Source organism: Podospora pseudoanserina, assembly GCF_035222485.1.
Source record: "Podospora pseudoanserina strain CBS 124.78 chromosome 7 map unlocalized CBS124.78p_7, whole genome shotgun sequence".
Lineage (NCBI taxonomy): Eukaryota > Fungi > Ascomycota > Sordariomycetes > Sordariales > Podosporaceae > Podospora > Podospora pseudoanserina.
In genome coordinates this window covers 247,261-274,097 of record NW_026946671.1, presented here as the reverse complement: position 1 = coordinate 274,097, position 26,837 = coordinate 247,261, and the positions used below count along the sequence as shown (strand labels likewise).

The 26,837-nt window shown below is 53.3% G+C and overlaps 7 protein-coding genes across 7 annotated transcripts; 2 read left to right on the top strand and 5 right to left on the bottom strand.

The window, feature by feature from the left end:
• Positions 1-230: 230 nt before the first annotated feature.
• Positions 231-2,153, top strand: QC764_707740 (uncharacterized protein; the record flags this gene model as incomplete). Its single annotated transcript, XM_062950392.1, has 1 exon — positions 231-2,153. The coding sequence occupies one exon, from the start codon at positions 231-233 to the stop codon at positions 2,151-2,153; it is 1,923 nt and encodes a 640-aa protein (XP_062796405.1).
• A 98-nt stretch (positions 2,154-2,251) lies between these two features.
• Positions 2,252-4,369, bottom strand: RAD23 (UV excision repair protein rad23; the record flags this gene model as incomplete). The annotated part of the gene is made up of 6 exons (XM_062950391.1): positions 2,252-3,354; positions 3,424-3,744; positions 3,807-3,886; positions 3,951-4,023; positions 4,188-4,235; positions 4,352-4,369. The coding sequence occupies 6 exons, from the start codon at positions 4,367-4,369 to the stop codon at positions 2,743-2,745; spliced, it is 1,152 nt and encodes a 383-aa protein (XP_062796404.1). The 3' UTR covers positions 2,252-2,742.
• A 754-nt stretch (positions 4,370-5,123) lies between these two features.
• Positions 5,124-7,735, bottom strand: QC764_707720 (uncharacterized protein; the record flags this gene model as incomplete). Its single annotated transcript, XM_062950390.1, has 1 exon — positions 5,124-7,735. The coding sequence occupies exon 1, from the start codon at positions 6,597-6,599 to the stop codon at positions 5,124-5,126; it is 1,476 nt and encodes a 491-aa protein (XP_062796403.1). The 5' UTR covers positions 6,600-7,735.
• A 4,193-nt stretch (positions 7,736-11,928) lies between these two features.
• QC764_707715 (uncharacterized protein) lies at positions 11,929-16,149 on the bottom strand. The gene is made up of 3 exons (XM_062950389.1): positions 13,917-16,149; positions 13,665-13,779; positions 11,929-13,610 (listed from the first exon to the last, which is right to left on the bottom strand). The coding sequence occupies exons 1-3, from the start codon at positions 13,944-13,946 to the stop codon at positions 12,676-12,678; spliced, it is 1,080 nt and encodes a 359-aa protein (XP_062796402.1). The 5' UTR covers positions 13,947-16,149; the 3' UTR covers positions 11,929-12,675.
• Positions 16,150-17,466: 1,317 nt separating this feature from the next.
• SET2 (histone methyltransferase set2) lies at positions 17,467-20,390 on the top strand (the record flags this gene model as incomplete). The annotated part of the gene is made up of 3 exons (XM_062950388.1): positions 17,467-17,863; positions 17,976-19,570; positions 19,626-20,390. 3 exons carry the CDS (start codon positions 17,467-17,469, stop codon positions 20,388-20,390), a joined length of 2,757 nt encoding a protein of 918 aa, XP_062796401.1.
• Positions 20,391-21,349: 959 nt separating this feature from the next.
• UGA1 (4-aminobutyrate transaminase) lies at positions 21,350-22,931 on the bottom strand (the record flags this gene model as incomplete). The annotated part of the gene is made up of 3 exons (XM_062950387.1): positions 21,350-21,391; positions 21,620-22,565; positions 22,618-22,931. 3 exons carry the CDS (start codon positions 22,929-22,931, stop codon positions 21,350-21,352), a joined length of 1,302 nt encoding a protein of 433 aa, XP_062796400.1.
• Positions 22,932-24,442: 1,511 nt separating this feature from the next.
• CBF1 (basic helix-loop-helix protein) lies at positions 24,443-26,356 on the bottom strand (the record flags this gene model as incomplete). Its single annotated transcript, XM_062950386.1, has 2 exons — positions 24,836-26,356; positions 24,443-24,768 (listed from the first exon to the last, which is right to left on the bottom strand). The coding sequence occupies exons 1-2, from the start codon at positions 25,458-25,460 to the stop codon at positions 24,443-24,445; spliced, it is 951 nt and encodes a 316-aa protein (XP_062796399.1). The 5' UTR covers positions 25,461-26,356.
• Positions 26,357-26,837: the final 481 nt, after the last annotated feature.

The window sequence follows — 26,837 nt, the reverse complement described above, 5'->3', positions numbered from 1 at the left end:
AACACTTTTCCACTCGGCCAGCCATCACTACCGAAACCATCAACTAGATCCCACTGCTCAGAAGCACGCCAATTTGTTTCTTCTCGCGAAGACATCTATTTGGCTTTTTGACATCATTTATTGCGGCGGCAATCAGCGACCCGACCGGCGGCAAATGCCCCAAGACTGCCGTGGATTTCGGTAACTCAAAGGCCACAAAGGTGCCCAGTGCGGGGCAGTGAGTTGGCACGATGTTGGTGAACAACAAGAGCAAGTTCAAGCCGGGACCCAAGCCGAAAGGGAAACGCCCTCCTCCTGCCTCGAGGCCTTCCTCCTCGAATACACCAGCTTCTACTCCAGCTGCCTCTCAGCAAGAGGACGCAAACCCGACCCCGCCCCCACCCAGCGCCCCTACTGAGGCCGCTCCTCCGGCCGTCGACAATGCCCCTCCTCAAGATGTCGAGACACCTTCAGCTCAGGGCCAGACACAGCACTCTGAAGTGAGAGAGCCGTCACCAATTAGCACCATGACTTCTGCTGCGGGAGTATCAAGTATCCAGAGCCAGGATGATGCTATACCCTCTCAGGCCGAGACCCCGGCGTCAACTGCTCCATTGCCCACAGCGGTATCGCCCAGGCATACCCGTCCAACCGCACCCAAACCCGTGAGAGCGTCGAAATCGGCCGCTGTGTCAGTTCCTCCTCCAGCAGCTCCTGCCCCGGCGCTCACCCCTGCGCCTACGCCTTCCGTGCCCGAGCAAGCTTCATCAGCTACCTCCTCCTCAGGAGCATCGACTATCTCTGAAGCTCCACACCCCGAGGAAGCTACACCCAACACAGAAGATGTTGTCGCCTCCGTTGAGCCTGTAGCCGAGCAGCCCGCCGAACCCACCTCTGGTCCCTCTCAACCACCCGAACCGAGCACCTCTGGACCATCCCAAGCCCCAAAGCCGAAGCCCAAACCCAAGCCCCGGGTCCCCCGGAAACGCAAAGCCGACACAGCCATCGAAGAACCCGCTGCAGGAACAGCTGAGAATGAGGAGGCCGGCGAAGCAAACACAAGCACCCCCGCCCCAAGAAAGCGAGCCCGCAGACGAGCTGCCCCCCTCCCAGGCGAGGAAGGCTACGAAGCATACCAAGCCGCCAAAGCAGGCAGAAAACACCGTCAAAAGCGCACCAAGGCCGCAGTCGCCGCCGAAGACGGGGAGACCCCCGAAGGAGAAGAAACCCAATCCCGAGCCAACTCCCGCGCCCCACGTGCTCAGCGTGAGGTAACACCCGAAAACGCCGAAGAGCAAGTTGTAGACGAAGACGAGTTCAAAATGGCCGACCTAGCCAAGGACCTCCGGATCGGCAAGAAGTTTTCTCTTCATGATACCCTTTTGGAGAGGGAACGGGTGAAGAAACTGAAGGCGAATGAGAAGGGGAAGAAGGGGAGGGTTAATGGTGCCGAGGAGGGTGGGGAAAACAACGACAATGATGGGCAACCTCAACCTTTGAACGCCGACACCCCCTTGCTGGGGGGTAATGATGATGATGAAGGGGGGTTTGCCCGCCCGGTGGCAGTGACAGCCCCGGTAGGAGAACAATACCAGATCATTGACGGAGAAATCGTGCTCAACCAGTCATCTCTCCAAATTGATCGGCATGCCAGAGCGAGAGAAGCGGAGGGGAATCTGGAAGAGGTGGAAGTCAATGATTTCACCAACCACACCACCCAACAGACTTATCTCCGCCGCGCCCTGAAACCAGGTCAATGGTCCGACGCCGACACTGACCAGTTTTACTGGGCGCTTTCGAGATTCGGGACGGACTTTGAGCTGATTTCGAAAATGTTTCCTGGCAAGACGAGGAAGCACATCAAGCTGAAATTCAATCGGGAGGAGAGGCAAAATCCGGCGAGGGTTAAGAGCGCGTTGGTCGGGGAGGTGAAGCAGCCGATGAGGATTGAGGAGGTGAAGGAGAAGACGAAGCAGGAGTTTGAGACGACGGACGACATCGAGAAGGAGCTGGAGGAGCAGAGGAAAGAGTTTGAGGAGAGGGAGGAGGCGGTGGAAAGGGAGAAGAGGGAGGAAGAAAAGAGGAAGGAGGAGAAGATGCTCAAGGAGCTGGAGGAGGCAAAGAAGAAGAGTGGGCGGAGGGGGAAGAAAAAGGTTGAGCAGGGGGTTTGGTGAGGCACATTGTGGTGTTTACGGGGGTAGAAAGGATTCGGTCGTGGTTACGAGACCCACAGGCAAAATAGGAACCCAGGTAGATAGATGTGCTGGTATTTGTAAGGGTTTCTCGCATTTATTTCGATTCATTGATACCCATAGCTTTATTTATCGGAAGGAATCAAAGCGATGTTTTTATTACCCTGTCTGAAATGAGCCGCCAGTGACCTGCTAATAGTATGCCCGAGCTGGGTACTAGAGTCTACACAGCTAATGATGGTTCCCAACCCCTTCATATCACTGGCAGGCATAAAAGAGATGTTGAGCACTTTCTCTCTCTCTCCCTCCACCTCAAATTTTTCCCGTCTTCCATCCCCAGAGTCTAGCATCACAGATCACTGGCACTCAGACTTCCAGTCGGAGAAAAACCTAGCTGTTTGGTATCTTGCTATCAATAATAGACCTTCGCTTTTAACTTTCTGCCTGCCTCACATCACCAGTGAAAACAAAAAGCTAAAGGCCTCCGCCCATCTCCACCCCGCATAACCATTCCTGCCTGGATATCCCGAATAACCCCGCAATCCCAAAGCAAAGGCGAATTAGAAGAAAATTAGTGAGTACCGGTGCCGCCCATGTCATCATCATCGTCATCGGGCTGGTCGAACAAGAAGTTCGCAGCCAACTCCTCGTTTTTCTCGCAGGCAAAATACGCCTGGATGGCCTGGTCCTGGCTGAATCCTAGCCGAGTCAACCGCTCAATGGCGTCACGCTCCTCCTCTGTGACCGAAATCTGGTGGGCTCCAGGAGGGAGCGGCGCATCGTCATCACCGTGCTCGCTAAGCAACTGGAGGAACTGCTCGGGGTTCTGGGCGATCGTCTGGGCGAGTTGTGGGTTACCAGCACTGAGCTGCTGAAGAATCTGCTCAAGCATGCCGGGCTGTTGTTGGACGACTTGGCGAAGCTGTTGGAACTGTGCGTTCTGTCTAAGCCAGCTTAGGTTGCCAAGATCTTGCGCGCTCGCTCCGGCGGCAGCAGCTCCACCACTTCCGCTGCGGGCACCACCAGCACGAGCAGCAAGGTCAAACAAATTTTCTCCTTCAAGGTCACCAGCAGCCTCACCAGCAGGCGCAGGGGCGGGGCTCGCAGCAGCAGGGGCGGGGGGGGGGATGGCATGACCCACGCGCTGGGCAGCTGTTTGTTGTTGAACGTTCTCGGGAATGCCCTGGGTTATACAAGTTAGTCACATCTGCACATGCCCCAATCGCCGATCTCTTGGTGCACTCAAACATACCGTCAACAAGTACTCAACCGCACGCTCGGGGTTGAAGAAGGCGGCACGCATAGCAGCGTCGATCTGGGATCGCTCGAAACCCATGGCCTCCATGTTGGCAATAGCCTGCGCACGCTGCTCTCCCATAGCGAGAGCACTCGAGTCGTTGGGGGCACCACTAGTCCGATTTGGGCTGGGGGTGGCAGGAGCAGCTGAGGCGGCATTTGATACTTGAGCTGGGGCAGCTGGGGGCGCTGGGGTAGATGCCGGGGGGGCTTGAGCAGGTGTGGCCGGGACGACGGAAGAAGACTCGGCGGCAGAAGCTGGCTTGGGCGCCTTGGGCTGTCATTTTGTCTGCGGTTAGCCGTGACCAGTGGACAGCCAAAATGTCAGAATTTACTTACCTTGCTCACCATACAAACAACAAAGCCCTTCTCCTCGATCTTGCAAGATTCGATGGTATCCTCATCCTTCAGAATCTTGCCTGCAGTGGGCAGATGGGTTAGTTGCGGGAACCGGTAACGGACGGATGCGTCGTAGCTTTTTACCTGAATAGATGAGCTTTTGGAGCGCAGGATCCCAGCCATGGTCCTCAGAGAGCTTCTGCTTCACCGTCGAGATCTGATAGAGCTATTGTCAGCGGTGATCTTGAAAGCGATAGTAGGCATCCGTGGTTCTTGGACAGGACTGTAACCTGTAACAGGCTGTCTCGACATTGGAGGTTCGGTGGCGGGGGGCAGCTGTTGGCGGCAGCAAGGGTTGAGGGATGATGAGGGGTAACTCACGAGATCGGTGGGCTCAAACTCGATGGTGAACTTCTGCTGCTTGAGGTCCTATGGATAAGCACAATATGTTAGCATTGACCACGGCGATGTGATTGATTGAGGATTCCAAAGGTGCTATCGCAGCTATCGAAAAGCAGCTGGCTACCACCGGTGACAGAACGTACCTTGAAATTGACCTTCATGATGGGCGATCCAGGAAAGATTCCGTATGACTGCCTGTGGATGGAAGTGATAGACTAAGCGCAGTACGGCGCTGTATTGATGCCGAATCGAATATGTATCGATATTCAGCGGTCGAGGGGTCGTGGTGGTGTTTTGTGGCAAAAGCTGGAGTTGCCTGTTGCTAGCAGCTTAAAATATGCTGGATGGAATTCCAGGCCAAAAGAAGGCGGCAGTGAAGTGGCAGTGGGTGCGCGCGTCCTGATGCCTAGCCCCACTCTGGTCAGCGGACCTACCGTAGCTTTACCTTCCCCTCACAATCAACCTAACCTAACCTTCACTTGCTGTCAATTGTCACCTACTACAGGTGCCTTCCTTACCTATCACTCACTTGCTTTGATTTGAGACATCATGTCCATCAACAATTTCTTTTGTTTATTTTCAAGAGTCCCTATCTCCAGACGACTACCCTTCCCAATCCGATGATGAACCAAATGAAATCTATGTCTCCTGTCATGTCTCATAGTCATCAACCATTCCACCAAACGCCATTGTCCTGTTCCTTCCAGCCTGTTCCCTCAGGCCAAGTACCGGTGTCAACGCCACGCTAAAGCAAAAGTTTCAATCATGATTGGTATCTCCCCACTCCTCAGCAACACCAAGCCGCCCTACCCAAAGAAAGCAAAAAGTTTGATACACAGAAAGAAAGATGAAGGTATGTGGCGTGGTGACAAAGTTTTGTCGTCACAAGTGCCACGGAACAATTGAAGCATAACCCTACTGCGGGCTGGGTGCAGCGCCACCAGAAGCTTCTTCACTTGAGCATGGAAGATGGATCTTCCGGCTGTGGTAGGTGGTCAGGCTCGTCCGAGACCCGGCAGACAGAATCCAATCAGGAATTGGCGGTGTCATCTTCCGCTCCGTCTCCAGCACCGGTGTCGTCCCCTCGGGGGTCAGGTATTCATCCTCCTCACGAATCTCTGGTGAGTGGGTATCAGGTTTGCGGTGGAAAGATTCAACGGACCCTTGCCGACTCAATGGGCTTGGAACGCCTGGAAGACTCCCGCTTCGCATTCGACGGAGACTCTTGATACTTCGGATGCTTTGCCTATCGCTGAGGATCTGTCCCCCGTTTGGTGCAGCAACCACAACAGTCCCTGGTGTTACGATGGGTGGTGGAGGAATAGGCGAATCGGATCTGAAGAGCGGGTGGATGTGAGACTCGCTCTGGGTAGAATGTTGTGTAAAAGCTGTCCGCTGTGCCTGTGACACTCTGCTTGGGGCTGGACTCAATGTTCGGCTTCGTCTTCTGGTGCGAGAAGGGGGCTCCAAGAGGTCTAACGGTGTGCCAGGGCTCGGACTTCGACTGGTGGTGGGGCTAGCCGGTATTGTCTCGAGGAAACGGCCCAGCGGTGGTGAAGACGATTCCAAGACGGTCTGTCGGTTTTGTGGATCAACCGCCGATGTATCCCATGAATCGAACCCTTCCTCCGTCGTTCTTGTCTGTTCGTGGAATGAGGGGAGGTCTAACGAGGCTGGACGGCCCCCTCGTTGAGACAGCAAACGAGTCTTGGAGGAGATGGGCCGGACCACGTTTGATAGCGAGCTTCGAAAGGAGCTTATCGTCTCTGCTGTCGAGCGTCCGGCACTGGATCCAGGCGGTGTCTTCTCGAATGATGCGCTGCCGCGGGCTTTCCCAGAAACAAGACTTGGGCTGGTCTCGTGGTAGGCAATGGATTTCACCCGGGGAGGCGATCTGCTTCGGTCCTGGTCCTTGTGTACAGTCACCTTTATCTGTGGCCCTCGAACTCTCCCAGCAACAAAGTGGAAGACCAAGAAAACAAGCTGTGTTGCGAAAGCAAGGCCGAGGACGACCGATGAACCAACCAGGAAGCCTGTCGCGCCAGAGCCCAGAATTGTGCTCTCAGAATCCTCATCAACCTTGCTCAGGCAGATCATGTTGGCCACTGACACAGCGGCAGTGACTGTGCATAAGAACAAGCCTGCCCCGAACAACAGCCCGTTGAATTTCGCCCATCGTGCTGACCAAGGGCCGATATGCGCGCAGGTAAGACCGGTGACGGCGGCAAGAACAGTGGCTTCGAGGATGGCGGCAATGATGGCCGTGGTTCTGACCGCAGGAGCCCGGTCTTCCCGTGATCGAGCAAGGATGCTGTGTATCGCCAGGGTAGCCGCGGTCGGCAGAATCGAAATGACGCCCAGCACAGCCGGAAGGGAGCGAGGGATTACCATGACGGCAATGGTTTTGATATTCGGACCCAAGGTCCAGTCTAAGACACGACGAAGTGTTGCAGTTATGTCGTCGTCCCATTCAACTAACCCCCCTACAGTCCCCAACGAACCCCCCTTTGCAAACAGATGCTGAAGTGGCTTGTTGCTGGTCTGCGGTTATGCAAGATACCGGCGCCCTCTTTGACCTCCTTCAGTCTTTTGACCACGGCACCGTCACTCCGGTCTGGATCCAGGTTCCCTATGGAGTGGAGGTTATGGAAGGTTCCTGAGTCAACCAAGTTCTTCGGGAAGCGGCGGGTATAAGTGAGACGTGGTTTACCAGCCGTGTGTTCATGCGATCAGTAGGCGTGGCACCAAGACAGCTGCATTCCAACTCAGCCGGCGTATAAGTGAGTAAGTAGTATCTTGAAGTCGGGTCAAGACTGGACAAGACCGGTTTGTAGTTGAAAAGCTCGGTTGATTGAATGGTGCGAACGGAAAAAAAATAATCACGAAGCGGGTCTCGTTATCTGGTGGTCTCTTCAAGCTGATCCCGGGTAGTCGGATGTGGTTTGGGTATGTAACGGCTTGTAGGAGTGGGGGTAGCTGCTTTGAGACAGACCGGCAGCAATTGCAAACGAAGGAGAACCCAGCTATTTGCTGGCTGGTGGGAAAAGGAGAAGACAAGATAGATTGTAAACAAGACGAAGGAAGACTCGAAAAGAGCAAGCTGGGGATTCGCCAGGCACAGCTCAGATGGGTGGGCTTACCGGCTAAATGTAGCAACTGTACACAGAGGACGCGTTTTGCTCGCGTGGAGGGTCCCCGGGTCTTTGTTGTTAGGCCATGCAGAAGCAGGATGTCTGCCGTGCCCGTGCCTTGCTGGGCCATGGTGGGGAGGCTCAGGTTGGATGGGAGGTGCCAGGGTTGCAAGGATCGACCCTTGTTGACTTGCGTGATCGTGTCCACCTGGGCCCCGAACCGCGACAGGGGGCGGTTCTGCTGGGGTCTCCCCCAAGAAAAGAAAAGAAAAAGCGACGAAGAAGATCTGACGAGGCGTCGATCCACCGCATGGCTTCTCGGGAGCGAGACGTTGGCATCTCGGCGAGTCTGTTGTCTTCAGATGACACTGTTTCACAGCACACGCGCTGATAGACGCTACACAGAGATGCGGTACTCGAGCTTCGAAGATTGCGTCGAGTCGACGGACTGCTGGTCGATGGAAAGGCTCTGTCCCGTCTCTGGGCAGCCCAATCAGCTCAGCTGGCTCTTCCTATTGGTCAGCCAGCTACTATTAGCTGACCCCCGAGGCCCGAGGAGTGGGTGTGGAAGACAGAGAGTGAATGGTATTTTCTTCTCATGCCGGTCATTTGTTGACATTGGCAGTATCATACAGAATATCGTCCAGTAGCACACTCGGGGAAAGAACGGCGCCTCCTGTGTTTGCGCAAACTTTCACCACATTCGGCGAGAAGGAGTTGCGGCTCCTCCGGGTCTAGTGTTATGTCTCCTTTTACTAGCCACCTAGCCCAGAACTCGAAACCAGACCCTCATCAAGAGACACCATGGTAGGTATCGCAGCGCAAGCACAAGGAAACGCAACACAGACCCTCGACGTTGCAATCTCGCGTTTCTGGTTTCCGGTACTGGCTACCATGCATTCTACATCTTACAGAAGCGAGTGAGCAATGCCGTCACCGGATGAAATCAGGTACCGCTATGTGATGGGTTCTTTTTTTGGGAGCCTGCTTGTCAAGCTTCGCCTTGAGGCAAAACATGCCGGAGGCTGGCGTCACGATATGTACAAACATGCAACGGTCAACTTCACCGACAAAACACTGTCAAAAATGCAAGACAACGCAATAAAACGCCAAACGCTGGTGTGGACGCTATTTTCCTTCCAGAAGGTGAAAGCCGGCCACGTCAAACCCGTCAGCCGAGATGCCAAGTGATTCTAACTTTGTAGCGCAGCCTTGCCATTGCGGCGCCAAGAACAACGCTGCTCAGCATCTTCTTCAGTTCAAGACAAGATGCTCAGTCAGAACCTACCGACCCGGTCCGACGGCACAACTTTTTGTTGCTGTCTCAAATCCTCACTACAGCATCTGACTTGCCGAGACATCATCTCATCCTGAGATGAGTGCATGTTGCCTCTGTTTCACCAGCTCGCAGGTCTTGCCAAGCCATAAGCGCAAGCGCAGGTTGGTTAAGGATGATAAACCTGACTCCACCGCCAGACGCAGGTACCAACGGTCGTTATCCGTCATCATCAGGGGGCTGTTTCGCTGACACGAAAAAGAAAATCCAACCCATCGCGCTTGGATCGGCCCTACACCAGAACCGCACAAGTGCCATGCCACCTCACCGCCAACAGCCAACATCTCCTCCCAGAAATAGCCGATGCCATGCCTTTCCAGGCCGCGGCATTCACAGCGGCTTTCTTCTTTCGGAGTCGACGAGCCGAAGGCCTTTTGGCATGTTTGCCATTCTAATTGAGTCCATCACCAGCAAGCATCTGTTGTTTCAGCTTCTTCAGCATGGAATTTTGCCCATCATCAACCAAGCTCGAGGAGAATGATCAGCTGAACAACACATACTCTGGCGTAGCAGGCTACCTTACCACCGGAAATCACCACCATCATATAAAACAAGAGGCACAGCATCCGACTTCCTCATTCCATTCCTTCTTTGCTTGTGTAACCCTTTCGTAGCACGAAAAATCCTCTCATTGTATGCAAGCGATCCCGAAAACATGATTTGCCAATGCCAGCCAGGAGGAGCAAATACCCAACTTGGGAATCTCTTCTCCGATATCCCGAGGTTGTCTTTTACATCATGACAACAACTCCCCGGCGGGTTTATATGATTGAGAGATTTTTCACTTGTTTAGTTTTCGTAATGAGGGGGGTTAACACAAGCGAGGAAAAATCTCTACCCTGCTAGTACACCTCGTTTTTTCCAGCTTTCTTTCAACAGTAGAGTAGCGGAAGAAAATCCGGGCAAGGCTCGCTCAGTTACCGCAACCCCTCGATTCAATTTCTGTTTATGCAGAAGCTTTGACCCTTGAACACGGCAGAAGCAGGGAGCAGCACAACTTGTGAGGGGGGCTGCACTCCGTACCTGCATCAAGATGCTGTCATGCGCATGCAATGGCGTTGTGATGGATGCGATGCATGTCAGCAAGAAAATGGGCGCAGCAGTGAACGCACCGCTAGCTGAAGGGATTTTATTGGGTGATGGGTGGGAGTGAGCTGGCTGAAAAAGGAAGAATAAAAACAATTCAGGTACTTCGCAGACGCGGTAGGTAGGGAGAAAGAAAGACCGCGTCAATGGTTCGCTGCGACTGCGACAATGACAATGGAGTCAGAGCGTGCGTTTACTTGGAAACATGACTCCCTTGCAGATGGAGATGCGGTGAAGGAAGGGAGGAAATGAAAGGGGGATACTCCGTAGGTATTATCATGAAGTAAACAAAACAGAAAATAGTCATGGGGTTATGGCATGCGAAACAATCACCTCCACATAGGTAAAATGCTATGACAGCGACGGCAAGAGGAGGGGACTGTGCGGTTTATGTGCGAACCTCCCGTCCCGATCTCTCCGCATCGCCGGTGTGTGAGATGGGGGTTTATGCATCTAAGGCGGCATTGCCCGCAATCTCTCAACTATTTCAAAGGTTCAAATTGTGCCTCGCAAAAGACTTCAGGTACAAAATGTGTCAAGTCCCATTCATTTTCCATCTGATCTGTAGCAGCCAAACCGGCGATCATCGACTGCAACGCTGATCACTGATCAATTGTAACCATGGCCACACCTCTTATCACACCTACTCTTTCCACCTTGTCGGGAATACGAACTGGTCTGGCCGGGGCTGCGGTCGTAGATCAAAAGGCCTGGATTTCTGAAAATGATGGAAACAGGGAAGAGAGCAGTGCTAAATACCAGGTTTGAATACTTCCAAGTTTCTTTAAAGAGTTCGCAGATCAGTCTTCTTTTTTTTTTGCGGAGGGGGGTGTGGATGTTCGCTCGGTAGTGGAGGGTTACAGATACGAAACGGGGAGCGACGGGCCGGTTGGGTGGGGCCGAGATCTCGGTGGCGGGTGGGGCAGGAAGTGCCGAGACCTCGGAGGGGAGAGGCCTGTTTTACCTCCGTCACCTTTTTGGAAGTGATGAAGGTGAAGACTATTTGAAGGTTGCTGCAGAGAAGGCCAGGGACTTTTTGCAGATGTAAAGGACGGGGAATGCATCTCTGCATACCTCATGAACAAGATCAAAAGCTCTTCCACCCCCAAGGGTGAGGCATGATCAGGCGAATGACACATATTGGCCGAGACCCGTCAAGAGAGACCAAGACTCACAAACGTTTGCTTCTCTGCATCTACAAAAGGTGAGAACCGCTTCTAAATTGTCGGCTTAAAGGTAGGCATGTTGCAAAACTTCAGGTTTGTTGGACCGTATGGAGATTCATTCTGGGTTTTGCAGAATTACATACCTTGCATACGTATCCATCTGCATCTGTGCATCTCAAGGAAAACAATCATCAAATAACAATTGTTAGTCTAGGATGTTCACTGCAATGGCCTGTCTACTCAGTTCGGAACAAGCACGCTGGAATGCTGTGGCAAGCGGGTAAGTAGAGCTGGTGGGTGGTGTCCATGAGCTGTCTAATGTGTATCTCTTTCGAAGCAAGGTGCAGGAATTTCTGTTGTACAAGCTTGCCGTGCATGCTAGCCTTTTATCGTTTGAAAGCTTCCAATAAATTAGGTATGTAGAGAGACAGAGATCATGGTGTTTTTCTCAACGGTGGAGTAGCAGCTAGTAAACGACACAGACAGTTGACGATAAGTGTAGATGTAAGCCACACCAAAAAGCGAGCGACCCTTCCTTTGAATTCCCATTGGCAGCACGTCTACACTCCCCCCTGGTTGGCCAGCACAAACTTGATAATTCGCCGGTCATCCACTGGGCATTGAAGAAAAACGCTCCATCAACATCTGGTTGGCTGTCACCTGGACGTATCACATCGCAAGACCGAGGTGATTGGTTCACGGCCTGGTACTAAGAGATCAGGTCTACAATATGCGAGTCTATCTTGTAGAATATGGGGAGTGTTTGTGTTTGTAATGTTCGCTGTCAAAAATGCCGTGAGCGTGGTTCGCAACGCTGCCAGGATAACCATCATGTTGTAGGTGGAGATCATCTTCACATATACAAGATCATCATTACACCTTCACCCCCCAACCCCCAAAAAACCACCACATGATAAAACTACACCTATATCATACATCCATCCCATCTCCATATCTCCCCAAGCTTACCCCCCGGACAACAAAGTCAAGTTCAGGCCGTTTGTGTATCCGCTCATAATCATACACGTTATGTATCCCCACTTCCCCCTCGCAGTCCACATTCACCTTCATCTTCCCCCTCATTACAATTAGGTCCCTCCCACTCCCTCCTCACAAACACAACAAGAGAAAAGAAAAATATGGCATAGTCAGTCAACAAAAAAAAGGCCGTTCAATCGCGTGTTGAAACATCAAACATCAAGAGTAAAAACCTCGCCCAAGATAGAAAAGGAAACCAGAAAAAAAAAGACGTGTCGTCAGTTGTACCGCCCACCATAGCCTTGTACATACTCCTTTTTGTATCCGTAAATCCCTCTATGGATGGATTATGTTTCTGTTGTCAGTGTCATGGTTCGTCAAAAGTTGGCGTCGAAAAAAGGAACGTCTTTGCCGTCTGTGTTTTCGTCGTACAGCATTAGGTTGGTTAAAGGCTCGTAGTCAAGTGTAAAGGAAAGGCGTCCAAAGAAAAGGAACTGCTCGAAAGCATGTCGTGCTCCGGTGGTGTGTTTGTAGTAGCGTGGTTGTAAGTGTCCTGTCGTGCCATCATCGTATGCTGCGGCTAGATAATTCATATAAGACCGCCCCCCAGCCCCCTCTTCGGGATTTTGCAAAAAAAAGAAAATAACTTTTGCGTGTCTCTGCTGTCGTCGCCTCCTCATATTGAAAAGAACTTTGCTGTCAAAAATGCTGCTTTTTCGTAGCTTGTCTTCTCTCTATGTGTTTGGTCGAACAGCTGGTACTGACTGCCGTCATGTCTTCGTGGGCGGTGGCGGTAAATGGCTCTCGTGCTTTACCGGCTCCATGGGCGTCGGTGGTGGTGTCTCTCGTGGTCGTGAAGCGTCCATTATGTGGTGTGGTGGCGGATGAGGATGCGAGCGTGGGCTCTGTGGTGGTGGCAGCAGTGGAGGATCCCGCATCGCGTGTCTTGAGGGCCCTTGAGCTTGCGGTGGTGGCAGTCGGTGTATGTCTTCCCTCCGATCTTGATATTCTGATACCGGCCTTGTGGGCGATCTGGCAGGTTGTTCCAACCCCGAAGTGCCATGCGTTGGACGAGGGGCTATCTCGGGCAAGAGCTTCTTTCCAGATTTTGAATCCAGAGGCCCGGCAGGCATCGAGTATCGATTATTATACGGCTGTACGCGGAAGCTCGGGCTGTTTGGCTGTGGTGCCGAGGTCGCGGCTTGTGCTGGAGCTGAAGTTGGAGCCGGAGCTGGAGCTATCGGTGCTTGGGCTCGGAAGCTTGGACTGCTTGGCTGGGGCGCTGAAGCTGGGGCTGGAGCCGGAGCAGGTGCGATAGGCGCTGGGGTGATGTTTGGATAAGAAGTCGTGATCTGCCAGTGACCCGATCGGTTTTCTGACTTTGGAGGCCGCCCACGTCTGCGAGGAGGCCCTGGATATGGGGTTGGCGCCGAGGCAGGGACGGTGTTCGGATTAGGAGCAAGGGCAACAGTCGGTTGCCCGTTAGGATGATGGATGTTGACGTGATGCTGCGCAAAGGCTGGCGTCGCATGGTAGGGCGATCCGTGAGGTGGGGGTTCGCTAGGGGACGCAAGCGCCTGTCTCTTTGGAAGCTGATCACTGACATCGCCAAACGACTTTCGCTTCAAGGGTGATATCAAAGGCGGAGGCATCGGGGCGTTGAACATGGCCTCCGCCGCATGAATACACTGGTTCACATTTCGACCTGCGAAAAGCATGTCAGAGGATGGAGAGATGACTTCAACCGAAAGACACCTACCACGAGGGAGCTGCATCGACAACCAGTCGGGCTGAATATCGTGCGACCTGATTAGGTTGACGAGAACACCAACATCCATACGGCTGGCCTTGATGATTTCGGCAAGAACGAAGCGCTATAGCCGAGACAAATAAGCAACGGCGTCATGATGTGCGGGGGGAAACGCCAGAGGGAGGGCGAGGGGGAGGGGGACTCAAGCTTCAAGGTTCAAGGGGGATGGGAAGGTTGGGGAGAGTTGGCGCATAACCTTACCTTTTCGTCGTCAGTAAAGGAGGAGTCCATGATTAGGCCCTAACCCAGCTATCCGATTCCGTCAAAGAAAAGAAGGCGAAGAAGGGAAGAAATATGCCATAGGCTGGGTGGCCAGTCATTTGACAGGCGCAATATGACAGCTCACCCCCGGGGAAACTGGAGCTGCTCGTGATCAGTTGAGAGTGGCCTGGTACGGGTCGCAGCAGCAGACAGTCGCAAGCAGCAGTAGCAAGCAGAAGCGGCAAAGCGTCTTGTTTGGAAGAAACACAGCGCGCCCCCAGTGACGGATGATGAATGGTGAGCGATGAGTGATGAGTGATGAGGTGTCAATAAGAGGAATCATAAACGAAAGAACAAGAAGAAACGATTTAAACGAGTGTTTGAATCCGTATCCGCAGTGGAATATGGAGACAGGACAGTCAGGACAGTCAGCGCAGAGGTGCCGCCGAGCACCAAGAAGACATCGGGGCAACTTCAACACGCTCACAAGCCAGAAAGTCGAATGGTGCAGAGGGTAGCTTGCGGGTTTGGGGGGGGGGCGGCAATGGGAAGAGAGACGCGCGCTTCGAATTGCTCCCGCGTCTCTTTGCTTGGGTTTCACGGCGCCCCTCTGTTAGCCCCGGTCTTTCTTCATGGCGGCCTTTTTGCAGAGCGGGCAGGGTCCGAGCACACATGCTTGCCATGCTGCCATGCCACCATCCTTTATTCCTGAATGCTTGCTGATGACTTCAACATTCTCCTCTTTCTCCTCTTCTCCTCTCGCCGCGCCCAGGTCAGAGCCGAGCTCGAACTTCTTGTGTCGCGCAGGTGCGCAGCTCCCCAGCAATAACACGCCAGGATGTGCCACAACAATTGCAACTTGCAGATGCAGCAGCGCGATCAAATGACTACCTCCTCACCCCCCCCCCCGATGGCGGATGGTGGGTGTGTGGACCTCGACCTAGATCCCACCCGCGTTGGCAGCATGCCTATTCAAAACACCTATACCATATCGGAAAGGCATATCGAGCATAAGTGCTGTGGATATGTCTTCGGCTGAAAGACAAAAACGAGCCAGCCGAGCGCATCCCTCTCGCCTGTATGCAGTAATGATATGGAGATAAACGATAAAAAAGACGCCTCAGTTGCTCCGACTTGGAGCCCGCAAGATTGGCGCAAGATGTGTGGTTGCGCGAACGCACTCCCACCTTCTCATCTCACCTTGCTTCCCTGTTTTGGTGGGCCGCCAGCATGCTGTCATTTCTGATGGCTGCCGGCCAAACGGCGATCTGATATCCCACGATCTCTCCCTCTAAGCAGAAGGGTGGTGTTCTTCAGCTCTCATCAGAAGCAACGAGCTGCCGCCGCGTGCGCAACATGTCTCCATCCATCTGCCCCCCCCCCCTCTAAATCGATCGCCAACCGTGACAGGCGCCGTCGGGAGGCGACGGTTCAGCTTAGCTAGCCGGTGGGATGCGTGGATGCAAATGCGCGCCAGTCCAAGCGACATGCAGCAGCTGCACCTGACCCTCCTTTTGGCTGTCTCGCACATGTCCATGATAGGATGCAGCCATCTGGGGAAGTGAGCGGCAGGATCCCATAGGCTGGGGGCTTGCTGCACTCGCAGACAGATCAGATTTCAACCCAACGTCCTCGTTTTTTTCTGCCCAAAAATGGAGCTGCCGCTTCTCGACTCGTGATCCCCCGACCTTTGAAGTCCGCATGTGTCGAGTCGCATCATCAAGTAAACAAAAACAGCTGCATTGTCGTCGGTCTAAGTCGTCGAACTAGAGTTGGACGTCGGAAGCGGTCCGGTTGGACTTGTTGTGGCCCCATCGACAGGACCCAGTTCTGGCGTCGGCATTGGCTGCGTCAGTGAGCGAATTGTACCAATGGCATTGGATGGCGGGGGGCAGTCGAGCATGACACAAGGATTTGGCCGCGGTGGTCTCTTAGGTTTGTGTGGTTGTCGAAGAGCCGCATCGTCTGGGGGCAAGAGGTGGGTCGATCTATGTTGTTGAACATGGCGATATAAAAAAGTTATGTCGACAAGGTTCCGTTGAACTTGTGTTCACAATGTTCAGAGGTGTCCCTCGAGGTTTTAAATCCCACCAGGCCGCCGGGCTTTTCTCCACCTCACCCAAGCTGCACGATGTGCTGGCATGCTACCGGCAACGAACGGGGGGCAGCTTTTTTCGAAAAAACTGCTACGGGTGACGAGCTGTAGGTATAATAAAGGGCTGTCTTGGGGCTGGGAGGGGGGGAGGGGAGGGGAGGGGATGGGTGGCTTCATGCCGCGGTGGTCGTTCCTAATACCAAACGCTTTCGAGTGCATAGTCATGCATGCCACCTCCGAGTTCGTCTGCAAGGGCCTTCACAAAGTGCTGAGATGCCTCCCGGCGACCCGGCGAATATACAGAAACGTGGTGCCAAACTATGCGACTGACAATATATGCATGTTGTGATGGCTGCGGGGGGCTGTTTCACACGTTGCGTGACAATAGGGTGCTCTGGTTTACTGCCACCACCACACCAGACAAGCCCTCTGTGATATCTCTATGGATTTCGGTTGGTGCCGCGTTTGTCCCAGGCGGACATATGGAAGGCGATGATCATGCGTGGCGTTTCTGTTTGACCGGACTGATATATATATTGCTCTTGGTGCCCGCTCACGAGTTTTAACTCGGTTCAACTTATGCCAACTCGCATAGTGGACATAAACTTAGAAATTGCCATATTCCCATTGACCCAGTGACCCAGTGGCCTGAAAATGTGTCTCCAAGATCAATTGCGCACTCCGCTGGAGATGAACTGAAAGTTCCGTAGAAAGCCCGCCATCACCCTCAAAGTTCTCAGCGCAGTTAACAGAACCTTGTAAGCGCGGGATGGGACCCCGACGGGCGTGGACACGGAGCGGATCAATGACGGGCCGACAAGTCGACGCCCCGATTGAGATGGGCTGGGGCACTTCAAGGTCGCCGGCTTGGCACTCTGGGGGCAGGAGGGCATCTTTTACTGAAGTCTTGCTGAACGCGGCCATGTCAATTGACTACCTCCTCGACGTGATGCATTTGTTGTGGATGTGAGTGAGCGCGATAGCCGTTGGATTGGCCCTTGCTTGGATTGAGAGCCATTGTCATCTTTTCCGTGAGCCCGCCCGACGGTTTGAGCTGCCATGTTCGCAAAGTCAGGGCGCAGAAATAGCTTCCTCCAGTCAGTTCACGTCTCGACCTTGACCCTCCTGGCGCTCTCTCTCTCTCTCTCTCTCTCTCCCTCTCTCCCTCCCTCTCTCCCTCTCTCTCTCTTCCACTCTCGCTGCGTCTCCCACTCCGTCTGTCTTCGCCCACTCTCCCAAACGCTTTCCTCTCCTCGCTGTCGACTTTCCGCCACCATTTTCCAGCACGCTTTTTCTTCTTCTCTTTCACAACTTTGACCCGCTGTTCAGCGCGTTCTGCATCCCATCTCGCTGCGCGTGCCTTTCTTTGCCCTGAACCACAACAAGCACAAACCACTCTAGCGGCTTCCCTACGCTCGGCAACTCTGGCGCCTCTTGCGCACCAACTCATTCACCATGGGGGAAGACGCTCGCGCTTCAGGACCGGTGCTGGAAGGCAGGATTGAGGAAAGGCCGAGGGTCAATGGCGTTAGGTTACGAAAGGAGGATTCGACCGACTCGGCTTCCCCGAACAACTCCAAGATGGATTCGCGAGGCACCAGTATGTCGCCCGACGACACAAAGTCTGCAGGAGAGACTGCAGCGACTCCAGATCACGCCTCTGCCCCGAAGCTGTCTCGCAAGTCGTCTCAGAAACCCGTTCGAAGTCCACCTACCTTGTTCGACCACCTGCCAGATGTCACAGCCCAAGCATGCAGCACGTTTCAGGTCATCAACGACTGTCTTTATGGCTCGAGGAATATGGGCTCGTCGGATCACGACGCGCTGGATTGCGACTGTACCGAAGAATGGCGTAAGTTTTTCCACCATCTGGCCAGTCTCTCGCTCTCTCCCCGAGATGGTGGCCGTCCACATGTCCGTAAAGCGACCGCCCTGACACACTAATTTTTTTTTTCTGCTCACAGGAAATGATGAAAACCACGCTTGTGGCGAGGATTCCGACTGCATCAACCGCGCGACCAAAATTGAGTGCGTAGATGGAGACTGCAACTGCGGGCCGGGCTGTCAAAACCAGCGGTTTCAGCGCAAGCAGTATGCCGATGTTTCGGTCATCAAGACTGACAAGAAGGGGTTCGGCCTGCGGGCGAACCGGAACCTGCAGCCAAACGACTTCATTTTCGAGTACATTGGCGAGGTCATCAATGAGCCGACGTTCCGGAACCGGATGATCAAGTACGACCGCGAGGGCATCAAGCACTTTTACTTCATGTCGCTCACCAAGAGCGAGTTTGTCGATGCCACTAAGAAGGGCAACTTGGGCCGGTTCTGCAACCATTCGTGCAATCCCAACTGTTATGTCGACAAGTGGGTGGTGGGCGAGAAGCTGCGCATGGGCATTTTTGCCGGCCGCCCCATCCGCGCCGGTGAGGAGCTCGTGTTCAACTACAATGTCGACCGCTACGGCGCCGACCCCCAGCCATGTTACTGCGGTGAGCAAAACTGCGTCGGCTTCATCGGCGGCAAGACGCAGACAGAGCGTGCGACCAAACTGTCTCTTGCCACGATTGAGGCCCTCGGTATCGAGGACAGTGGCGACAGCTGGGACACCACCGTTGCCAAGAAGCCTCGCAGGAAGAAGGTCACCGAAGACGACGAGGACTATGTCAACAGCTTCCAGCCGAAATCCCTTGATGAAGATGGCGTCAACAAGGTCATGGCCACTCTGATGCAGTGCAAGGAGAAGTGGATTGCTGTCAAGCTGCTTACCCGCCTTCAGGCCACAGAAGACGAGCAGCTTCGCCATAGAGTGGTGAGGATGCACGGCTACCAGATTCTCAAAACGACACTTAACTCGTACAAAGACGACACCAATGTCGTCCTGCAGGTTCTCGATATCCTCTACGACTTGCCGCGCATCACCAAGAACAAGATCGCCGACTCCAACATCGAGGCAGCCATCCAGCCCCTGACCACTTCGACTCATGAAGAGGTTGCCTTCCAGGCCAACAGGCTGCTCGAGGAATGGAGTAAGCTCTCGACAGCGTACCGTATTCCTCGCAAGGAAAAGGATGCCGCAGCTCATGCGACTTCTAACCCATTTGAGGAGCGTCGCAACATGGATCGCGACGAGCCTCACAAGCACGCCAACAACTCCCTGGCCAACCTGAACATTCCGACGGGCCCGCGCAATAAGGTACCGCAAAGGAACGTCGGTTTCTTCAATGGCCAACGTCCACCACGGAAGCTGCCCAGCAATCTGCCCGAGGGCTGGCACGTCACCACGGACAACACAGGCCGGTATTACTTTTACGATGTCAATGGCAAAGTCCAGTGGCAGCGGCCCACCGCGCCGGCGGTTTCCGCTCCCAAAACTTCGACCAAAGCCCAGCAGGGCCAGAAGGCCGTGCAGGATATCATTGACAGCTTGACTAAGGAGATCACGCCAAGACATTCGGCCACGCATACCCCCCAGCGGTCTAGCACCCCGACCACCGAACCCAAGAAGGAGAAGTGGCGTTCTCTCCCAATCGAGAAACAGATGAAGATCTACGAGAACACGGTAAGTTTCTTTTGCCAGTGTTTATAATGATTGCCCAGTCTGACATCTTCCCCAGCTTTTCCCTCACGTCAAGTACGTGGTCGAGAAATTCCACGGCAAGCTCCCCAAGGAGGACCTCAAGAAGTTTGCCCGCGAAGTCAACAAGAAGCTAGTCTCTTCCGATTACAAGAACAACCGCGTTGAGGACCCCACTCATATCTCCTCCAAACAAGAGAAAAAGGTCAAGAAGTACGTCCGTGACTTTTTTGACCGCGCCGTTGTCAAATATAAGGAACAGCAAAAGGCCAAGGGCAACAACAAATCTACCGACTCGGACAAGCCCTCGGCTTCGTTAAATGACCTGGGAGACAGCTCTGCCCCATCACCGGTCCAAGACGACATTACACCCCTTTCTCAACCTAGCTCCCCTAGCTCCCCCGTTGGTGGTCGCAAAAGGAAGCGCGACGATGATGATGATGATGTTGTTGAAGGCGAGGAGGCTTCTCAGTCACCGCAGGATGATAACATGTCGGAGACGCCTTCGGTGAAGCGGCTCAAAGAGGAGGATGGGGATGGGGACATGATACCTAGCCCTCCACCGCCGCCGCCGCCGCCGGTGGATACGCCCCTTAGTGAAGAGCAACGGGCCATGCGGGAGCAGGAGGAGGAGCTGAGGAGGGAGAATGAGGAGGCGCAGAGGATGGAGGAGGAGAATATTCAGAATAATAACCACAAGAACGGACAGCATATGGATGTTGATATGGAAGAGGCTGATGGTGATGATGATAAGCCGCTTGAGCATAGGGAACAGAGGGGAGCACAGGAGGTCATGAGCCACTAGGCGAGTTTCCATAGGCCTTTTCCGCACAGGAAAAAGCGGATTAGTAGAGGGGCTATCGGATACCTTAGGCTAGGGGAAGTCGCATGGAAGCCACAAACAGGAAGTGGAGGGTCGCCCAATCTCACAAATATTGTGAGAAGGGGAAGGGGGGCGGGTGGCTCAGATCACAAAAAGTGCTGGGGTTATGGGTACATAATATTTTATTTTCACATCAGGGCAACCAAGGAGGAAGGAAGGAACCAGGCATACAACAACAACATTACATAATCACCTTGTTTTTTTGGTTTTGTTTTTCCATTCTCACCATTTGCATCAGCTCTCTCGGGTGGAGTCGATTTTACAGGAAACAAGAAACCGAAAATGGGGTAGGATGGACTGGGTGGTGGTGGTTTTTCTGCTACACTGGGACATGGGAAGGGCAAAATTTGCGATTGCTTTTTGTTTTTTTCTGGTATTAGACCTTTTCTTTTCTGCGTTTGTGTTTTTTATTACTTTTTTTTCTTCACGGATGATACCTCTTTTTTCTTTCTCTGCTTCTTGTTTTGATGTACTACTGCATGATACTCAATTGAAATTCACACACACATTCCAGGGGCGTTTTTGTGTGCTGGGTCGGGGTCGGGGTTGGTAGTTGGTTGGGTTGGTGCAGCTGTTTTGTTTTGTTTTGTTTTATTCACAAGAGAGAAGGGGACGTTATCTCATTTTTTTTTCAAAATGTTTCTACACACAACACAGCACAAATTGAAAGGTTGCATTTGGGAATAAAATGTTCATGGGTTACTTGGCCTGAATGCATAGCCAGGTATTGGGGTTTTCATTGTACATTCCGCATCATCGAGTTATTTACTTCGATATCAAGAAATATCTTCACGTCAAACGGAATCCTCAAAAAACCATGGTATGGTTGATTCATCTCGCCTGCTGAGTTCTGATATACCCTCAACCCCCTTCCTTCCCGTCTACTGCAGACTCTTAATCACCCTCTCCAACGCCTCAACCAACTGATCAGCATGCTTCTCCTCAAACACCAACATCGGCCTCAACCTCACCGCCCGCTCCCCGCTCCCCCCAATATTCACCCCCTCCCCCTTCGCCCTCTTCAAAAATTCATCCCTCTTCGGGCTATCAAACGCAATAAACGTCCCCATCCCCTTCCCCCTCAGATTCTCCACCTGCCCCGGATACTTCTCCCCCAACCGCTCCAGCTTCCCATAAAGATACTCCCCCACCTTTGCCGTCCGCTCCACCAGCCCAAACTTTTCAATCTCCTCAATGATCCCCTTGAAAAGCAACGCCCTCGCCGGGTCCCCCATCCAAGTATTAAACTGCCTATACGGCTTGTTCGGCCTCAGCTCCGGATTCCCAAAGTAATACCCCGCCGTCTGCGCCTTCTTGCTAAAGGTAACCATATCCGGAGGCGTCGGCAAATCCCAGTGTTCGTGCGCCCAAAACTTGCCGGTTGCTCCCACGCCAGTCTGGACTTCGTCCACAATCAGCAAAACATTGTTTCTCTTGGTAATCTCCCTCAAACCGCGGAAAAACGCAGGCGAGGCGTGGTTATCCCCTCCTTCAGACTGGATCGGCTCAACCACCACCGCGCAAGGGGGGACGTGGTAGTTCTTGATCAGGTGTTCCACCTCATCCAGCGCGGCCTTCTCCGCGGCCTCATTCTCCTTGACGTGCTGATCAAGCGGGTACTTCAACTTGGGAAACGTCGCCTGCGGCCAGTCAAAGGCGGGGATGTCGAGCTTGTGGATTGGTTTTGATCTCGTTGTGGAGAGGGACCCAAACAATCTGCCGTGGAAACCGGTCTTGAAGGACAAGATGGAGAGGTTCTGCGAGGCGCCGGGGGATTGGTTCAGCATGGCGGAAGAGATCTCCTCCTCTGTGAACTCGACATGGGCGCCGCCGCGCTCTTGCTGGCGGCGGTACATGAACGCTGCCTTGTAGGCGGTCTCGTTTGCGTCGGAGCCTGCCATGGCGGTGAAGACTTGGTTGAGGCCTTTGGGGGCTACTTTCAAGATGCCTGCTTTGAGCACGTCGGCCCAGTCGTGAGGGGGGAAGTTGCCTAGAGCGGGGCGGTTGATGAGGCCTTGGATCATTTGGGGGGATTGGGCTGCTTTGATGAGGGAGGGGTTGTTGTAGCCTACGGGGATGGAGGCGATTTGAGCGTAGCTGAATGCCCAGGTTAGAGTTGGATTGGGAGATAGGGGGAGAGGTGACTTACACATCCAGCAAGATGTTTCCATCTGGGTCGGCAATGTAGTTACCCGCGCTCTTGTAGTAGTCCGTCAGCATGTTCAAGCTGCGGGTGTCAAACACCTCGTTGAGCTCAGCAATCTCGGCTTTAGCCTTGGGGCCGGGGATCTCAGTCTTGACCGAGGGACCCTCAGGCTCCCATGATGAGTAGAAAGAGGACATCTTGCGGGTAGAGCAAGAGAACCGGCGACGGGCCTCGAGAGGAACAGCAGCTCTGGTAGCGGAAGACGGAACAGACCGCAGAAGAGAGCTGCGCCCCCTCAGGGCTCTGGATGCCATCATGATGGTGACCTTTTATATGCTTTCTCTCAATGACGATGAGAAACTCAACGTCACCCTCCCTGGATGCAAGTGCGATATTGTTGAGTATGCAAGAAAGCTGTGATTCCCACCCTCCTGATGTCGAGAGGTGCAGACGGGAGAAAGGAAGGAACGCCACAAACAAGGTCCCTTCCGAAAATATAAAAGGATATCACCGGCTTATATCTGGTCGAATCGGGTCCAGAATCTGAAAGGGAACTAACAAAAGTTGGAGATTTGGAGTGTTAGTCTTGAGGAGAGAGGAGAGAGAGCTTGGGGAAGGAGCGGGGAAGCTCTTAGGTCGATCCGTCTCAGCAACGGGCCCTTACGTCAGTATAATACCTAATAAAGTATCAAAGAAGGAAAACGTTCGGTTGTTTTGTTAGTCATTGGGCGTTCCTCTTTATAATTGTAGTGCTCATATATTTCCCTACTCTGTACACAGATTCCGGCCATCACCTATCTGTGGTGCCCCTCCAGATAACCATGCAGTTACGATATCTAGCTGTTGCGAGCTCTAGCTGTTGCGAGCTCAAACAGCCGTCCGGACTGCGACATCGGGACCTCCCCGTGGATCCGACATCTCCATGCCGTCGTATCCAACCACTCCGTGGAGAGCTGTGGACAGCATGGCCGGTTCTGTACCCGCCGAAAGATGACGCAGCTTCCCAATTCTACCAAGCTGGATGGTGATAAGCATCATGCCCAGCACGCCTTAGACCACTTACACCGCAGCGGGGTGCAGCCCGCCCCTCACCCCTCCTCACCCCACACCTTCAGGGGTCGCGGTCCAGAGCTCGGGTCACCTGCACACTCACGGCCATCTCACGTCTTTCGAGACCAGTTGCTACAAGACACATGGATACAAATGATCTGATACTAACGAAAACACACTGCAGCTTTGCCACACACACCCAAAATTCAACAATCAAATCAACGCCGACGAATGCCGTCCCTCTTCTCCTGGTGCTCGGTTTGCCAGACTGAGACTTTCCGACGCAAACCACCATTCATTCACAGCTTGGAATGCAACCTGTACACCCACACCGGCTTCTGAAAAATCAAGACTCGTTCCGATATTACCAACAACCTCCAATGCAGTGTATGGGGTCTTTGCCCCCCCCAAAGCAATACATTCCGCTGCTCACAGCACCAACAACAACGACCGGCCCTCAACGCCATGTAATCACCAACCCCCTGATATGTCCACTGCCTGCCAGCGGGTTGACTAGAACCACTCCAGCTCCAACGCGCGGTAAACATGTCCCCTAACGCAATGATGAAGCGCATAAAACAAGAAAGTGAAGAAATAAAGCCTTATCCATACAATTCCAACAAAGAGAAAAAAAGGGTGTTGGGACACCAGGGTATACCCTCAAAAATCATATAACAAAGTTTGACCGAGATTTTATTCAGTCATGAAGAAAGCCCGGATCCGCCCTCGTGGAGAGCTGATAGTCTCCGTCCAGAGTGGGATTGTCGCCAGTCTGCTCCTAACTGCTGGCGTTGCGTTCGTCATTCTGTGGGATTTTGAGACCGGCATTTTGTGCTACACTCTTCCATAATTCCAGTTCCCGAAGGGCGCGGTCGAGTTCAAACTTGAGCTTATCGTTCGACTGGCTGAGCTCGGCGATGGCCTGTTCTGTGAGCAGCTTCTCCAGAGTCCATTTCTCAATGTTTTGAGTTTCGTTCTCTTTGAGCTGGGTGATGAATGAGACTGCCCGTTGAAGGATAGAGCCCTTATTCTTTTCGCATCCGGGCACAATCTTGGCCAGCTCGTTGATGCCCTCGTTGATCGTCTCACGACGGCGACGTTCCACTAAACAAGCGTCAACACCCGCAACTTCCACACATCCACCATGACAAAAAAAATAAGAATAACCAACCTTCTTTATGATTGTCCTTACGCATCTTGTGCCATTCTTCTGATCCGACGGCCGGCTTGGGGTTGGACGCAGGAGTGTAGCGCTGCTCCTGCGGAACCTGTTGAACCTGTTGTACTTGCTGCACCTGCTGGACACCGTTCTGCAACTGTGGGTGCATGTTTACCGCGCGTGGCATGGCGGGAAGGCCATCCGGGTGGGGGCCGGACATGTTGAAGGCATTCTCATCATGCTGAGGTTCCGAAGTCTGCTGGTTGACAAAGGTTTCTTCCGTGGGTTGCGGAACATGCAGAGAAGGGTACATGTTCAGAGCGGCAGCAGCAGTGCTAGTAGCATTGTTGGCATCGCCGGGCTCTTCGGCATGATCTGCAGTCGCTTGAGCGAGCACACTGAAGTCATCCACATTGACCTGGTCGTGTGCGGCTTGGGCGATGCTCACCGCCGTGTTCTCGAGGAAGGCCTGGGCCTCCGAGTCGGTGACATTCATAGTGGCAGGCGGTGCTGGTCGTTTGCTACGGCGCGAGTCTGGAGATATCGACTCGGTATTCCGCTTCCGCTTGTGACCAGGAGAAGTAGTGATCTCGCTGAGATCAGTGTGTTGTTGCTCGATTCCTACTGTCGCGGCCATAACGGGAACTTGCAGGATGGCTTAGTCCTGGTATCATATTAGTGGCCAAACCAGGTTCAGGTTGAGGAGTCACATCGGCAAATATGATTGTGCAAGAGGCAATGAAGAGAAGCTAGGCTGATGAGGGGAGCTAGGTGAAGTCCCAAAGATAGTTGGTCGGTATGGTTCTTGGTTGGGGGTATCAGCGAAGCAACAAGCACTTGCTTGGAGGGTCGCCTTATGAGTGAAAGAACCCAGCCTCCTCGGATGGCGCAAGTGCGCAACCTCGAGAGCTGGTTTGAGGCCTTGCTGCCAAAGGCAGCTTGATGCAAGGCTCTCCCTTCATCGTTGGAGGATGCTATTGGTGTCTACAGAAACTAGGGGCTGCCCAGCGCAGGTAGATACTGGAGCCTGCCTTGTCCGGCCACTTGACTGTTGGATAGGAACAAGGAGAGATGGACATTGCGCCAGCGTTTGCGCATGCTGCAAATTGTAAGGGGTTGCGGTCAGGTGCTGCGGCAGTGGCAGGAGGGTCTCGAGCAAAGGCGAGTTGTTTTGGTATTCTTGATGTTGGATTGTCCCTTGAAGAGATGAAATGCCTCCTTACCGGTCGGGTTTGCCAGGTTCTAAGTCGAGGTCACCTGATGAAGGTTGGGAGAACGTGCCCCAAAACGTGACCGTGACGAGAGACTGCGAATAGTCAGTCTCGGATCCACAGTCGACGCAGAAAGTCGATATACAACGAAGGAGATGGAAATCAACAAGATCGTACCAGTAAGGAGAATAGTTATTTCTGTCGACTTGGAGTGCGAGGGCGTTGATATTTCCTCGTCGAGGACTTGATGGGAGATGGGGGACAGAAGACGAAACCACGTGAACATTCAGCTCCGGGGGGTGGAGGGTTTTCGAGAGCCGGCGGGCGCGACGCGTGCACGGACCACCACCCACACCCATTTCCTACTCCCGACCGAGATTCAACCACTCGATCAGCACCTGGCCGTAGCTTTGTGACTTCCCACCCACCACCTTCGACCCCCCACCTTGATGTTTCTAATTTGCACGTGTACACCAGACACGCACACACACTGATGGAGCTGCAGAACAGAACGGACAAGGCTACCAAGGCAACCAGTGAGGTGCGGGGTTGCCTACCTATTGTCGACAAGCAGCCGTTTGTTGTTTCGTGTTGTATAATTCCCTCCCAGTTTGGATGAATGGTGGGCTGCCCCCCGAGTTCACCAGGACTGACAACCTTCTTGTTCGGAATCAAACCATGATCGCAACACTGCCACATCCAAGCACGTGTTGCCCGACCCCTGTTGACCTACCACTTACACAGTGAATACTACACCACACCACTAGGTACTGCATCTGACAGCTTCCTTCGGCCTCGAGGAT